The sequence below is a fragment of the Aulonocara sp. 'chitande type north' Nkhata Bay genome, linkage group LG16, assembly GCF_057382095.1.
Source record: "Aulonocara sp. 'chitande type north' Nkhata Bay isolate Kocher_YH1m ecotype deep benthic linkage group LG16, A_spYH_male_GT1.1, whole genome shotgun sequence".
NCBI classification, from domain to species: Eukaryota; Metazoa; Chordata; class Actinopteri; order Cichliformes; family Cichlidae; genus Aulonocara; species Aulonocara sp. 'chitande type north' Nkhata Bay.
In genome coordinates, this window is record NC_141359.1 from 9,644,738 (window position 1) to 9,659,475 (window position 14,738).

Below are 14,738 nucleotides of genomic sequence, written 5' to 3' on the forward strand. Positions count from 1 at the left end.
ATGCACGAGTATTTGCCTTGCTTTATGGCTAAAGTCCAGTTTATTAAAACTTGGGTCTTATCCACACAGATGAGCTAAAACATTACAACCAATCACAGATGAAATGATTCTCTGAGCTATATTAGACAATAAGTGATCTCACAGTCATTTTGTTGAATGTGGGAGAAAAGTTGCATGTGTAGACCTGAGAGTCTGTGACTAGGACCAGATTTTTATCACGATGGCCAGACAACTGGGTCGGAACACTTTAGTAACAACTTCCCTCAAACCTATTGTCACCTGGTGACAATAGGTTTGAGGGAACGTTTTTGGATTCACGTTGGCGCCGCCTTGCAACTCACAGGACTTTGAGGATCTGCCACAAAGTGCCAGATAACCACAGGGCGGAGCATATTAGAGAGGTGATCATAATTTTTTAGCTCATCATTTTAAAATATTTAAAGAAAATCTGAGCTGGACTGCATGAAGATTTTTATTACTATGGTCACCTGAGGAGCACAAGACCAAAATTTCTCTTTGTCTAATAGTTTAAAGCCAAATACCTGAGAAACTCAACATTTCATCAACCAAAAGTTAGTGTCTTTACTGTGCACAGTGCAGAGCTGTTAACATGGCAGTAAATGTAATTGCTGAGATCTGGGAATAAAAAGTTCAAAGAGGTTAAGAACCCAAGAAATCAGACAGTCAAAAGTGCATATTCACGATTAGCCACACTACGACTGTTTTGAGGCAAAACATCCATCATGAACAGGAGCACTCACAGGTAGATCAAAGATAAAACAGCTGGTCTAAACCAGTGGTGGGCATTTCATTTTTCCAAGGGACCACATGAGATACGGACTGTTCCAGATGGCCGCACTAATTATTTGTTATTATTGGTGTAGCCCTCCACAACAGTCCCTAACTGTGATAACTATTTGAAAAAATTGGCAATAATTTTACTGTATGCCTTTTGCATAAATAAGTTCCTCCAACAGCCAAATTAGTGTAAAACTACTGCTCTCCTTATTGCTTACATTTGACCAAATTTTTATTCTTTTGCCACAAATAATATGCACTGACTGAGTATTTTAGTATGAATGTAAAATCCTGTTTATTTCCATAACCTGTCTAAGAACTTACCCCAGTCTAGAGAAATCCTAGAATAGCCGGAGTGCCCAGTTTCTTGTTGCTGCTTACCTATACAGCTGACGTAACAGAAACGATTTGCCTAGCAACAAAAATGGCTAGTTTATATAGCGTAAGTGTTGTCTTTCAAAATGAAAAAGATAGTGGAAGGGTGAAAGGCTAGCAGGCACATGTGCATACAGCCTACAGCAAAGATGAATTAATGATAAGTATTTCCTATGACCATAAGGATGTGAATGACCAGATTTCTCTGTGTTCCATGTAAACACTAAACCAGGATAAGCTTCATTACTGGGATACGGAGAAGAAGGTGGCTGAGATCAAATCCTTCACCATGTTTACTGTTGTTTATTACTGATAACTGTTGGATCAGCAGACATAATAATTCCTAGATTGAAAGACTTTAAAACTTTCCATAATGTCCTTGAATAAGAGTCCAACTGGCGTCCATGTGGGTGAGTCTCATGGTCCATGACGCAACTACCTAAAATGCCCAAGAAACGCGTCGTCCTTTTAGGTAATACTGTAATTCCAAGTGCTGTTTTTGTTCTTACACGAGTCCACCATCAGAGTTGAGCAGAGCCATTTTTTCCAAGTCCTTCCTGACATCTGGGAAGCCCTCCAGCGCATCCTGAAAGTCGTCCCAGGACAGAGAGAAACACTGGCAGTCGGTCAGTGCTTTCACTGTGGCCAGATGTTTGCCCTTGTTCAGCACACATGTCTCTGTACACACAGAAGGGTCCGTAAGACTGTGGTTAATGAGCAAATAAAATCTCATGACGGGGATGAGATCTGACAATTAATCCTAAATTAAAGCTGAGTTGTCCGAGGGAGGCCTGCTAAGCTTTAAACGTCGCAGAGATCTGCTGCCAAAAAGATTTGGAAGTGTGCACATGTAATGATGGAGAATTAAAGAAGTCAGCCAAATTGGCAAAAAAGGAGAAGATTTAATCACTTTGGTTCAACACTGTTCTTCTAAAACACAAATGGCAACAAAAAAAAAAACAAATAATAAATATTCTGCAGAGGAAATAATTTGGAAACTTTTCAAATTAAACACATGACACATGCCTAAAATTGAACCCCTAACCATCACCAGTTATTTTTTTTATTGTTTTGCAAGGCCTGTCTTAGAGCTCATGAATTATTATTAGACACCGGCAGCAACTATATTTGAGTAAATCCAACTCACCTCCAAAGAAGTCTCCATCACACAGTTCCCTTTCATAGGAATCGGTCTCCACAAGGACTTGGCCATGATCGATGAAGAACATGCGGTCGCCCGGGACATTCTGTCGGACGATGATGTCTCCTTCCTGGAAAACCTCGTACTGCAGTTTGAGGAGGACGGTGTTGATAAAGCTTTGATCTCTGTTCTGAAACATCGGCACGTTTCTCAGCAGCCGGCTGCACATCACTGTCACAATTTGCTGAAAAATACACACAAATGAACAAACACAAAGCTTGGTATGACAAATGAAGATAGACGTGAGCTAAGAAACAACAAATCACACTCAGTTCAGGCAAGATTAAAGAATGAATGAAAAACAGATATTTATGTACACTGAGTGAATGTGACCAAGATACACAAAAGCATAACTGTGAATCTGTATGTATGAGGATGACATCTCATATAGATATCAATATGAGATCAACCAAAACAAATCAATCTCAGCCAGTTTGGAGATTAGCAATAACCCCATCTATACCTCTTTGAGTGCTGAGGACACGGTGTCCATGACGTCCTTCTCATCAAACCACTTCCCTCCATAGCGAGCCTGGTAGTAGTTGTTGATGCGAAGCTGCAACTCTGGAGGGAGCTTCATGAAGGCCATGTAGTGCTCCAAACGGCTCATCTGTTGAAGATGGATAGAATATATTACATTAGATTACCATGTATAGATTATATCATAAGTTTTAAATATATTACTTGAACAATTGAATTCAGAATAACGATAAGTGATTACTTGTCAATAAAAGTTCAATCTAACTACAAAAAGTCTAAATTAATCAGGAAAAAATTCATTTAGAAATTACATATGTTGAAAGGAACTCAATATATTTTCACTACTGCTAATTTCTATTATTTCCGATAGAATTCAGGTAGAATTGACAGAAAGTAGAGGAATGACAAAGGTTTGGTGAGCCAGGAACTAAATCATGGCTTTAGTTGCTTAGGGCATCTTAGCCAAGCAGAACGTATATACTGTGCAGTGCTTCCCCCCCGTTTTTAGTCGGTTTAACCTGTTTATTTCTACACTGTACTTGCTGTTTAAGGAGTATAAGTGTCACCCATGAAGACCTTGCTCTTGTACTCCTTGGCCGCTGGGTCAAGGTTGGCGATCATGGCTGTCGCATTGGCCACGAGGACGGTGTACATCAGACATCCGGACACCATGCTGACCATGACGATCCACATTTCAACATAATCTAGAGAACAAAACAAAGACATGCCAGTGCAGTTGAGTGTTCACATCTGAGGGAGAATATAGATCATATTTGCTTTTTAAAGTGGCAGAGAAAGAAAACTTAAACTCCTAACTTGTTGGAGCGTCCATAGAGCCATAAGAGAGAGCAATCATCTGGGAGAGAGCTCGGAAAACACCCCATGAGTACTTAACGATGACCGTGGCATTCTGAAAGGAAAGGTTCAATCATTATTGTCTATTATTTATCATCGTAAGACAGGCTTCTAGGTTAACATTGTTAATTTTTTTTCTCTTTTTCTCATTATTGCATTTTTACAGTCCTTAATTGTCTACATTGAAGACAAAGCGAGAGCTACAAAACATCTCAGTAAGCACTGATGTGTAAAATGAGCTTCACCATCAGGTTTTCTTTGCGGACCCAGCAGTCGTTGGGAAACTCCTCCAGCATAGGCACAAAATACTGGATGCATCCGTTCCAGTGGCACAGCAGGAAAATCATTGTGAAGAGAGACATGATGCGGATGAACAGGCGAACCACCTCCAGGTTTGCATTTGACACCTGTCAGGAAAAGGGTACACGACACTTGGTCAGCGGGTAATACACAGCATTACACTGTACTGATAGAGTGTTTGACCGAGTGGACATCTTTGCAGCAGCAAACAGGGTGTACACTTGTTTTAGGGTCAGCCAGCTCTTTCTACTGTATTAAGGATTCATATTCACTCATATGAATGTTGTTGTTTTGGGGTGTGGAACAGCCATGATTTAGTTATTTATTGGGCAAGCTTGAAGGATCAATTTGACCTTTTTATCGTTCTGGTTTATTAGAACCCAGGTCTTACTTTAATAGTTTTGTTCATTGTTGAAATATACAACATTGCACGATCACTTCAATACAGCGAGGTCAGATGGTACGAGAAACATGAGGAGCTAGGCTGTAAGTGAGCCGGCAGTTTAGTCAGATTATCTTAACCACCTCATTTGTTAGCCCTGTGATGGGTCTGATGACCTAACTAAGGTGTACCTTGCCTCTCACCCTATCACAGCTGGCCCCAACCCTACACAAGTGGAGAGTAAAATATATGTAATGGACTTTATTTGCAAGTAAAATAATGGTAATTGCAAAGGAAGGCTGAGAGAACACGACTGCTGTAAGAAGACAAGCTCAAAGTTGGAGTGGGACGTTGATGTGTGAACTATGAGGAACACGTGGGCTAATGGTTTAATCATTTTCTTGTGCCAATGTACATGTTTGATCATTCAGCTGCTTGTATTTCTAGCTTAATGTGACTTCAGAAAAAAAGATAATGTTTTTTAATAAACTCAAAATATGCTCTAAGGACAGATTTCTTGATCCAAACCTAATTTACCAGTCAGTTAAAAGCACACTACCCACAGATGCCACAAACTGCCACAACGGACAAGAAGCTTAGTGCAACAAGAAGACCTCCAAAACGCGAGCGACGTGTTGATAAAACACTACATTAACCCTCAGCCTGCCACTCTACCATGATCTGATTCCTGAACAGAGCCCAGACTTTTGGCTGCACGATCTGTTAGAGATGAGACAGGCAGCTTTCATCAAAAGAGAAAGACAGCTAAAGCACAGCATAAAGTTTCCAGGATTTATGGGAACCCCCAACAAAACACACACTACAAACCATTTATTATTGCAACTAGATAGATAATGCGATAAAAACACCTTGCCAGAGAGATAACAGTGTTGTTCTATATGAAACTGTCATTATATTGACCATTTGTTACATAAACCCATGTTGATTGAGCCCAGTGTTTCTGTATTTACTGTTTACTAAACACCGACAGGCAAATTCACTTAGAAAATAAGCATATTGCCCATCAGTGCACGAGCATGACATTGCTAAGTGTCAGATTTGTCACTAGAGCCCGGTGTCGTAAAGTATCGGCAGCAGGGAGGAGAAAGGCTGATTGAATTTCAGAGGTGAGCTTTGACGACTCTCTGGCATTTAAACGTACTTTCTCCACTTCGTTGAAGAACCGGACCAGCCTGGAGACTCGAGCCAGCCTGATTAAACTGAGGATCCGCACAAACATCAGTATCCTCATCATCTTGTTGGTCTTGGAGGGGTTGTCATCGTTGTGGTAATGTAGTCCCTGACATTGTACATTAAAAATGCTGCAATTAGAATCTTAATCCACCTCATTTGCTCATTTATAACTTTGCTTAAGTGTCAGCAACGCTTTCTTGCTTTTCTAAGTGCTAACATATACAGTAAAGAAGAAGTACAGTGTTGGCTTTTCCTGCCTCTTCCTCTTTATTATTACCGCAAACAGCAGTATGTAGCCAATTGGGAAAGCTGCTATAACGTCTGGAATGAACCATGTCCTCAGGTAGCTGACTCGGATCCGCTTGATATCCAGAATTGCTTCCTGTAAAACAGAACAGAGCAGCAGAGTGAGCAGATAGATGAAGGCGCCGTTCACCATGTGCTACAATCGCATGTATAATTTAACACTCGAACTAAAACAATATTTGGCGAGTTCATCCAAAAGTAAGTGAGTGTGATGTCAGACGAGCTTGGCAGGGTTCTGAAAATGTTACAGAGGCACATGCATCAATATTTCAAGCAGACCAAGAGTAAATCTGGCAAAACCAGATGTGCGGTCGAGAATAAACACAGGAAAAACATCACAGATGGGCCATTAGGAAGACAGAAGTCACGAAACACGAGCCAGCGAAAACAAACAGGACATATTGCGCATAATACTTAATTTGAAATGTTATACTTCTCATTCATCCACAACATCATAATCCCCGTTACAAAATCAAACAGCAGTAGCCGTTTTCGCCCGTGTCCAGGAGCTAAGGGGGATGCCGTTAATCTAGCCTTTCGTGTATCGAGTAGATTACAGATGGTGCAGAGATGGAATGTATGTGCTCGTCTGCACCCGGATTATAGACTTCCAGATTGTGTCTGAAAATAGAATATAGCCACTCTCACCTCTGCGTCCTCGGTTATGATCCCCGTCCGGAAATTCAGTGCCACATCTATTAGGAACAAAGTGTCTGAAAACACGTTAAAGCCTTCCCATGCCAGCCCGCTGTTTCCGTCCAGAAAGGCTATCTCCATGGGAATCCCAATCAGGTTCAGAAATGTGATGACCATCATGATCAAGATGTAGTAACTCCTAGGGGAGGAATGACCACAAAAACATATGTGTGACTTTCCAGTAACTCTTATTTTCCATGTCACAGTGTAGTGGAAAGTCTCACATCATTTGCTAAAAGAACTCATTAGACAGCCGGTAAGGCAAGCCGATTCATGCACACTAAATACTCTGATAATGTAAGTGTACATCTCCTCAGCCAGGGTACGATTGCCAGGCTCAAATAACTCTGCTCTCTGATCTCAATTGTTTCATTCCCTCTCTAATTTCCCTCCATCTGATCATCTTACAGACTAATATTAGCAATCCTGCATATATAATACAAAACCAGCTCTCTGTGAAAACGCGTTCCTTAAAGAAGTCATTTGATAGGTCCGTATTTTTCTTCTAACTCGGTTATTTCTTATAAACCTTGGATCGTTCTTTTAGGTTTCTTGCGTCACTTTAAAATCTACTTGTTTCCTTTTATCCTAAAAATAATGCATCTGATTGTCGGCTTTATTTCTAAGGCTTTCTCTATTGTGATATCAGAAGAAAATCATTCTCATTGCCAATTAATGACTGGATGAATAAATACTGTTTAGCATTTAACACTTTAAAAGTTTAACCTAGAGGACTCAAGAGGAATTCCTCTTCTGTCTCATCCAACAACGGTGTGATTTATGTAATATGGTAAACTTATGGTACTCAGTAAATCTATACGCAGTATCTATATTTGTTTTCATTAATGCACTTATTCTAATGATATTCAAAGGAACAAGTTAATGCATTGCACCTTTGTATTTCCGGTAAATACTCCAAAAACTGAACTATAACATGTATAATTATTCATTAAATGTAAGGGAGAAATTAAGTAATCGGTTAACTATAAAAACTTGCAGAGACAGACCAAAGAAACAGTGGAAGTGATATGCATGACTGACCTCAATCTATCAGATATATTAAATACCTCATGAGGCTGAAAGGGTGAATGACAAAGACTCCACTCTCCAGCTGTCGGATACACGCCTTCTCCACGGCCACCTCGCTGCCGTACACGTACAGGGACTGTCTGTTCAGTTGCGGGAGAAGCAGGGCTCTCCATCCACAGTTGGCTTTGGTGCATGCTACGTTGGGACCTTTCAATTTCTCCATGGCCAACTTTAGTTCCCTGTGATCAGCCGAATGCCATCCTCCCCTCTGCTACTGCTGCTTCTGCCTCTTCTGAGGATGAGTAGAGCCTGACTCTACCAGCTCTGACCTCTCCTATTGGTCACAAGGTAATATTCTAACAAGCCTCCCAACCTCAGGGCTTATTGAAGCTGCGCGGAGCGAGGCGAGTGGATACCCGCCTTTCTGCTCGATCCCTCCCTCCCTCCGCACCCTCTCCGTCTGCCTCTCTCTATTTCTGCCCCACTCCCCCCCCTACACTTCTTTTCTTTTTCACCCAGCTCATCAACTATTCAGTATCTGTGTCTCATCCCCACATAAATCAAGCCGTGTCAAGAGGGCAAGGTCCAGCTCACATTAATACCAAAGACAATGATGGGTGTGTGCCTGTACAGGGGATGGGAAGGGATCGCAATTATTGTCATGTGAAATATACATCTGGCAGCATGTACAGGGACAAGTTCAACCTGGGCCACCTCTAACTGGGGATGTAATTAAACCCTGTACTGTGTTACCTGATACTGTACATATGCATGCAGCTTTGAGCCAGCTCCCATGTTGTTTGTTTGCACATATCACATCAGTAACAGTAAACAAAACAAAGGCTGAAATATTTATTTCCCTGGATGACAAAATGGAAAATTTGGAGATGATTTACCTGGATCTTTTTTGAACTCTGTTGGGTGGGTGGGATTCATTGCAAACTTGTTAGTTTAGCAAACGAAAAATAAAACTGATATTAGAGGTTGTGCCAGCACAGTGGGATTAACTTAGAGACCGTGTCAGTGGGTAAGGTGAATTACTGGCAGCTTAGGCCATGGGATGTGTCTAATAATGTGAGCTACATTTTATGAGATGAAATCTTTTTTAATAACTTTGTACAACTGTCCCTGTGGAGAAGGGTACAGGAAACAATAAAAATGGTCGTGTATAAGAAAATTCTCTCTGTTAGAGTCCAGACTTTGCAGATTTGCAAGGGAAATGCTGTTGACGTGATTGATGTGTGTGTGTGTGTGTGTGTGTGTGTGTGTGTGTGTGTGTGTGTGTGTGTGTGTGTGTGTGTGTGTGTGTTAGACCTGTGCCAACCTGTCCAGGTGCACAGTCTCTTTCCCTCAGTGTGTGTCCTAAAATAGGCTTCAGTCCTTTGTGACCTCAAATGTAAAAAAAGACTTTTACGAGATTACTGGATGTCATACTGATGTAGTTTTCACTTTCACTGACATTTTTACCAGTCGGTGGTTGCTGGAGTACTTTTCTATGCTGTGGTGTGCTGGGGGAGCAGCACAGCAAAGAAGGACTCATCCAGGCTGGAGAAACTGATCAGGAGGGCTAGCTCTGTGGTCGGCATGAAGCTGGACACTCTGGTGACAGTGGCAGAGAAAAGGACATTAAAGAAACTGATGGACATTATGAACAATGCCAGGCATCCTCTGCACACGGCCATAAACAATCAGAAGAGTCTGTTCAGTGACAGGTTGCTTCTCCCCAAGACAAGAACTAACAGACTTAAAAACTCCTTTGTCCCACACGCCATCAGACTGTTTAACTCCTCTCTGGAGGGGAGAGGGAGGGGAAACAGGAGGACAAAGGAGGGGGAATAGACCTCAATACCTGAAATGTGCAATTCACTTGTATTTTTATTTTTTATTCCTATTTATTCTATTTATCCCCTTTGTATATTTTATTTATATTTGTCTCTGTATTTATATATGTGTGTGTGTGTGTGTGTATATATATATATATATATATATATATATATATATATATATATATATATATATATATATATATATATATATATATATATATATATATAACAATTCTGTAACTGTAACTTCGGTCGTTGCTGTGCTTTTTGGAAATCGAATTTCCCAGAGGAACCCACCCGAGGGATTAATAAAGTTCTATCTTATCTTATCTTATGTAAGTGTTAAGCGCTGAATTCAGGCTACATGTCTTCAAATAATAATGCAATGTCTGGCAGAGATCTGGTTGAGTGACGGTGATGTGTAGGTTTGCTTCAGAGGAAATGATTACTGAAACCAAAAACGAATAAATTAATGAAGGCGAGGAAGGAATTTAGTTTTTACGACATTCCAAAAACAACATAAATTGCTTTTCCAGTGATTTTCTATGACTAAGAATGTATTATATTTTTTTCTTGGTGTATTTGGCTATGGTTAATCTAGTAAAGTTAAGTAAAACAATATTAATATAGGATACAAACAATGGATTTAACACATTACACACTCTGTAAGCCATTTACCTCAACTTCCAGTTCTGGCATTAAAACATACACAACACATTCAGGACATCTGTAGTTCAGGAGGTACTTTTGGTTGTTTGCTAATCAGAAACTCGGTTCATTCTTTTTCAAGATACTGAACCTCAGATTGTCCCCGATGCATGCTTTGGATGACTGCATGGTTGTTAGAAAGCCATGACAAAAGCAGCTCAGTGAGTAACCCAACCTGCAGTTTAGTTGCAACTGCCCTTCTTTGTTTTCAGTGTATGTCACAAGTTCTCTGTTTCAAATACTAATCAAACAATAGTAAAATAGGAGGCCTACATTTGTCAGAAGCTGCTGAAAGTTTTCTGCCAACTGGACAACAAGGCATCGGGCGATCAGGACTCAAACTGTGGCTCTCCACCTGTCTTCCATTTGTGAACACCAAAACAGTATTTGGATCAAATTGAGCATAAATTGCAGACAACATATGCATTTATATATGTGTCATATACACAGTAATACAGTGGAAAGCATAGCAAAGACTGCAGAAAATGGAAGTGCATGTATCACAGCACAGAACAATATGCTTACTTGCTTATTTATCTAGCACACAGCTGGCCCTCAAACTAGAGTAAGTGACTCTGTGCCGCTGCTTACGCATTGCTTTGTTGTGGTGACGCACAATAGACCCAGTAGACACGTTGAAGCACACACATACCTTTCGGTACTGCAGGTCCAAAAATGAACATTTTTCATATTCCAAAACTCCCGAGGCAACATTGTGTATATTGCGCCCACCAGCAGCAACTGCGTCTTACACAACAGAATATCTTACAGAGTTGTGTAGAAAAATAAAATCTGTGCAGTGCTGATGTTAATTTTCTGAGTGTACACGTTCTTGATCATTACTAAAGCGTAGGTTTTATAGGAAGCGTGATGCTGCAACAAATTATTTCTAACTTTTACGATAAAAATATTTTTTAAAAATCTGGTTGCAGCTACTCAAATGTGAACATTTGAAAGTTAAATGTTTGAGTTTGGACTCAATAATCTGCAATCATCCAGCACTGACATATCATTAATAGCACGGTGCAATAGAACTTCATGCTTGGTGATGTCGACCATGTGGATGAACCTGATATCCTGAATCATAAATGTCAGCTGCCCTTTGTACATTTTTTCTAATGTACTAATTCTGTCTGTCTACAAAACAGAAAACAGAAGAACATAATATAATGGGAATTTGAGAACATTTTAGCATTAGCACCTGTAGAAATTAAATGTTATATACCTATGTGGTATGTGACTTTTGTTGCCATGATGCCAGGTCTCTCTTGGAAATGAGATTTTTAATCTCAATGAGATTTTTTTTACCTGGATAAATAAAGGACTAATAAAAATAATAAGAAATGATTAGGTACAGTTTGAAACATTTTCAGATGTATTCTGTACTCTATACCAAGCAGGTTTTCTTTATACTGTCTAAGTAAATGTAAATATATAATGTATTTTTCATATTATCGCTTTCTTTACTTGATGTGTATGTGTATTTTTTTAGTGGAAATATAGGCAGTTATAGTTATATAGTTCATAATTTATTTAGCAACATTTCTCTTGGTGTTACATCTGTAATGTGATATTTGGGTCTTTTATTCAAATATATTGTCCTACATTGTGTAGGACTATATAGATGCCCTACCTATTACAAGAAATACAATTGTTTTGGTTGTTTGGCCAAATTAAACCTTAACTATGAAAAACCTTTAACAATCAAAAGGGGACATTAGTTGGACATAACTATTTGTGATCCCTCTTTTCAGTTCAAACAGAATATTTGAAATAGCCTGACCCAGTGTGGGAATATGACAGATAACTAGCTGGCTAGCTAACTAACAAACTAACTAAAAAAGAAGTCTTAAACTTAGCATCGTCTTAAGCAATTTTAGCTAAGGGTTTCAATTTTAAATGTAAGTTAATGTAAAAAAAAAAATCAAATTAGCTAATAAAGGTAAACCAATCAATAAATAAGCAACACATAAGTTAATGCTTGAATATTCAGCACTGAGAATAATTTCAGCATGCGTCTAACAAGTTTACCATACATTCACATACCTGTCTGCCTGGTGGTAATACAGTACTACATTTCCCAAAAGTCTCTAACACGGCACATGACATTGTCACGTGACTTTGACAGGCGACCACGTGTTTCCCGCATGTTAGTTCCATATTGAAGGTGAATCGTCGGTGTACTGGCGGCAGTGTCGGCCTCCCCATACAAGTAAGAGAGCGTTACACAATATAGCTTAGCTACGTTAATAACGAGCAGGAGGCTTAACTGCTACGTTACGGCTTGAGTAGGTTTGGGCGAAACGCTTGTATGTTATTAGTTATGTCATCACTGTTAGCCACCGTGAGCTAACTTTGTTAGCTGACAGTAACATTACGCAACAAGGGTTAGATAAAGCTAGTAAACCACAACACTGAGGCAAACAGAGGGTTTGTGGGGTTTTGTTTTGGTTGTTGTTGTTTATTTATTTTAAATTATTATGAGCAACTCTGAAGGCTCGGATGCTTCAGAGTCATGTGTTGTGTGTTGCATGTGGTGACTTTGCCGGTTGACCTAATCATAAGTACATAACTACCTTGTCATTGCATCAGTTCAGCGCCCTTCAGCAGCAGCATAAATGTAATGGTAGGACGTTTCATTAGTTGATTAGCAGTTTTATGAAACGTCATAATGAAGCGACACCAAAAAATATAAAATAGTGGCTTACTTTGGCGAATCCTCACACTTTTCTTTTATTTAACTGTATTTTGTATCATTATGAGCTTTTTGGTTGGACCGTGAGTGTTTAGAGTATTTTAGTGGCATTGCTTTCCTCATCCCGTGTTCTAGTCGTCAAATATCAATTTGTCCTTCGTTGAATATTAAAACAAAGCTAAAGCAATTCATGGGATCACAGTCGGTTCACACCTCTTTATTTGACACGTGAAGAAAAATTCCTGTTGCATATTCCAGCATCCCTGTGAAAAGTGTTTGTCAGCTGATAAAGACGTATGTAAATCTAAATGAAGCCTGAGTGAAAATACATGCATGTTACTCAGTGGTTAAAGTTTGCCAGTCCTCATCAGCTCATTTCCTTGTTTCAGTCAGAAGATGTCAGCCCTGTCTGCAGCCAGCGTCGGGACTGCAGCTGTGACTGAGAGCACAGAGCAGAAGAAGCCACTGAAGCCATGCTGCGCATGTCCAGAAACAAAAAAAGTCAGGGATGCTTGGTGAGGAGCTGGCCAGAGAAATTGAAATGGTCTTCTCGTTTTAAGTGGGAATGTTTATTCATCCATCATGTTTGTTTCCACCAGCATCATTGAAAAGGGAGAGGAAAACTGCAGGGACCTTATTGAGGCACACAAAGACTGCATGAGGGCACTTGGATTCAAGGTCTAACTAGTTCTTCTGTGCGTGCTTGTGTGGTAAGTATTGAATAAAACCACTTCAAACAGTCCCAGTGTTTTAATTTTTCTAGAGAACTAGAGTCATTTGTAGCGATTAAATACCACACTAGAACATGTTGCTGTGAGCTTTAATATAAATATAGAATTGCAAGAACTTTGAGTGACACACATTTATCAATATTATTATTCATACTGTTGAAATGAATCTTGCATGTGATGGGTGCACACTGAGTTTCCATGCCACTAGTTGAATGTGCTTTGACAGCCTCAATATATGTTTGAATAGAGTCAGTGTGGTGTGAAAGTGGGCACCTGACCTTTCTGTGAACCATGAAAAAGCCGGACCTTACTGTGGTATCAGCGTTACTTGTTTATACTGGGTTTAACGGCTTTCCCCTTTTGCCAGGGCAGCACTTTTTAGGGCAGCTCAATTTAAATAAAATATCTTCCAGATTTTCACTTGCATACAGCGTCAGGTGTGATGTAGTAGTCATGTGAATTGCTGATTGTGTGCATTTTGGTCTCTTGCAGTGTGCTGCTGTGTGTGGAAGGTGACCCTGGGTATTTGTTTCTTCACTCCCCCCCTGCACTTCTTATTTATACCTTTTGTTGGATTAACTGTGCGAAAACTATTTTTTCAAGTCTGCAAAATCTGAGAAATTCTGATGTGACATTGAATAAAAATCCTATGCAATAAACTTGTTGTGAAGGTTTTTTTTATTAGTCGTGCACTCATCTTAAGGTTTGCATTGAAGATCAGTTCTGCCAAGGGAAACGGTTGCTTGCCACAGTTGCTGTTCCTGGTATGCACTTACAGTTAAAAATAACTCTTGCCCCTGCAAAGTCAATACTTTGCGTATCTGCATTCTTTTTCCACAGTGTGTCACTGTCACTGAAGTGTGCTTGGCTGTGGACATCATTTTCACACTTTGAAAAAACACTTGAAAGGAATGCGATAGTGTATTGGAAAACACTCCTAATTCACTTCATATTATGCCCACACTGAAGGGAATATATACATACATATTATATGTATACCATTACATATATAGGACCACTTTAAACATAGTAAATGTCCCTCAGTAGTCATGTAGGAAGTGTTTCTCACATCTCTGTAGGCTGACAAGTGTAAAGTAAAATTATTAATATAAAAGATTCAATACTGTACACAGGCTGTATAAACAATCTTTCCAGTTAACAT

At 39.6% G+C, this 14,738-nt stretch overlaps 2 protein-coding genes across 2 annotated transcripts; one reads left to right on the forward strand and one right to left on the reverse strand.

Moving 5' to 3' along the window:
• Positions 1 to 9: 9 nt before the first annotated feature.
• Positions 10 to 7,976, reverse strand: hcn5 (hyperpolarization activated cyclic nucleotide-gated potassium channel 5). The gene is made up of 10 exons (XM_086265982.1): positions 7,655 to 7,976; positions 6,540 to 6,726; positions 5,863 to 5,967; positions 5,554 to 5,691; positions 3,955 to 4,116; positions 3,671 to 3,764; positions 3,431 to 3,558; positions 2,838 to 2,984; positions 2,321 to 2,558; positions 10 to 1,851 (listed from the first exon to the last, which is right to left on the reverse strand). The coding sequence occupies exons 1-10, from the start codon at positions 7,837 to 7,839 to the stop codon at positions 1,679 to 1,681; spliced, it is 1,557 nt and encodes a 518-aa protein (XP_086122108.1). The 5' UTR covers positions 7,840 to 7,976; the 3' UTR covers positions 10 to 1,678.
• A 4,277-nt stretch (positions 7,977 to 12,253) lies between these two features.
• Positions 12,254 to 14,235, forward strand: cox17 (cytochrome c oxidase copper chaperone COX17). Its single transcript, XM_086266597.1, has 4 exons — positions 12,254 to 12,362; positions 13,235 to 13,360; positions 13,445 to 13,555; positions 14,069 to 14,235. Exons 2-3 carry the CDS (start codon positions 13,242 to 13,244, stop codon positions 13,527 to 13,529), a joined length of 204 nt encoding a protein of 67 aa, XP_086122723.1. The 5' UTR covers positions 12,254 to 12,362; positions 13,235 to 13,241; the 3' UTR covers positions 13,530 to 13,555; positions 14,069 to 14,235.
• Positions 14,236 to 14,738: the final 503 nt, after the last annotated feature.

What these genes read in the sequence shown, in the direction of transcription:
- hcn5 (XM_086265982.1), bottom strand. Translation starts at nt 7,839, where the DNA reads ATGGAGAAATTGAAAGGTCCCAACGTAGCATGCACCAAAGCCAACTGT. An exon ending in CACCCTTTCAGCCTCATGAG is followed by an intron (nt 6,727 to 7,654) that starts GTATTTAATATA and finishes TTCCTCCCCTAG; the next exon opens with GAGTTACTACATCTTGATCA. An exon ending in CTCTATGGACGCTCCAACAA is followed by an intron (nt 3,559 to 3,670) that starts GTTAGGAGTTTA and finishes TTTGTTCTCTAG; the next exon opens with ATTATGTTGAAATGTGGATC.
- cox17 (XM_086266597.1), top strand. Translation starts at nt 13,242, where the DNA reads ATGTCAGCCCTGTCTGCAGCCAGCGTCGGGACTGCAGCTGTGACTGAG. An exon ending in AAAAAAGTCAGGGATGCTTG is followed by an intron (nt 13,361 to 13,444) that starts GTGAGGAGCTGG and finishes TGTTTCCACCAG; the next exon opens with CATCATTGAAAAGGGAGAGG.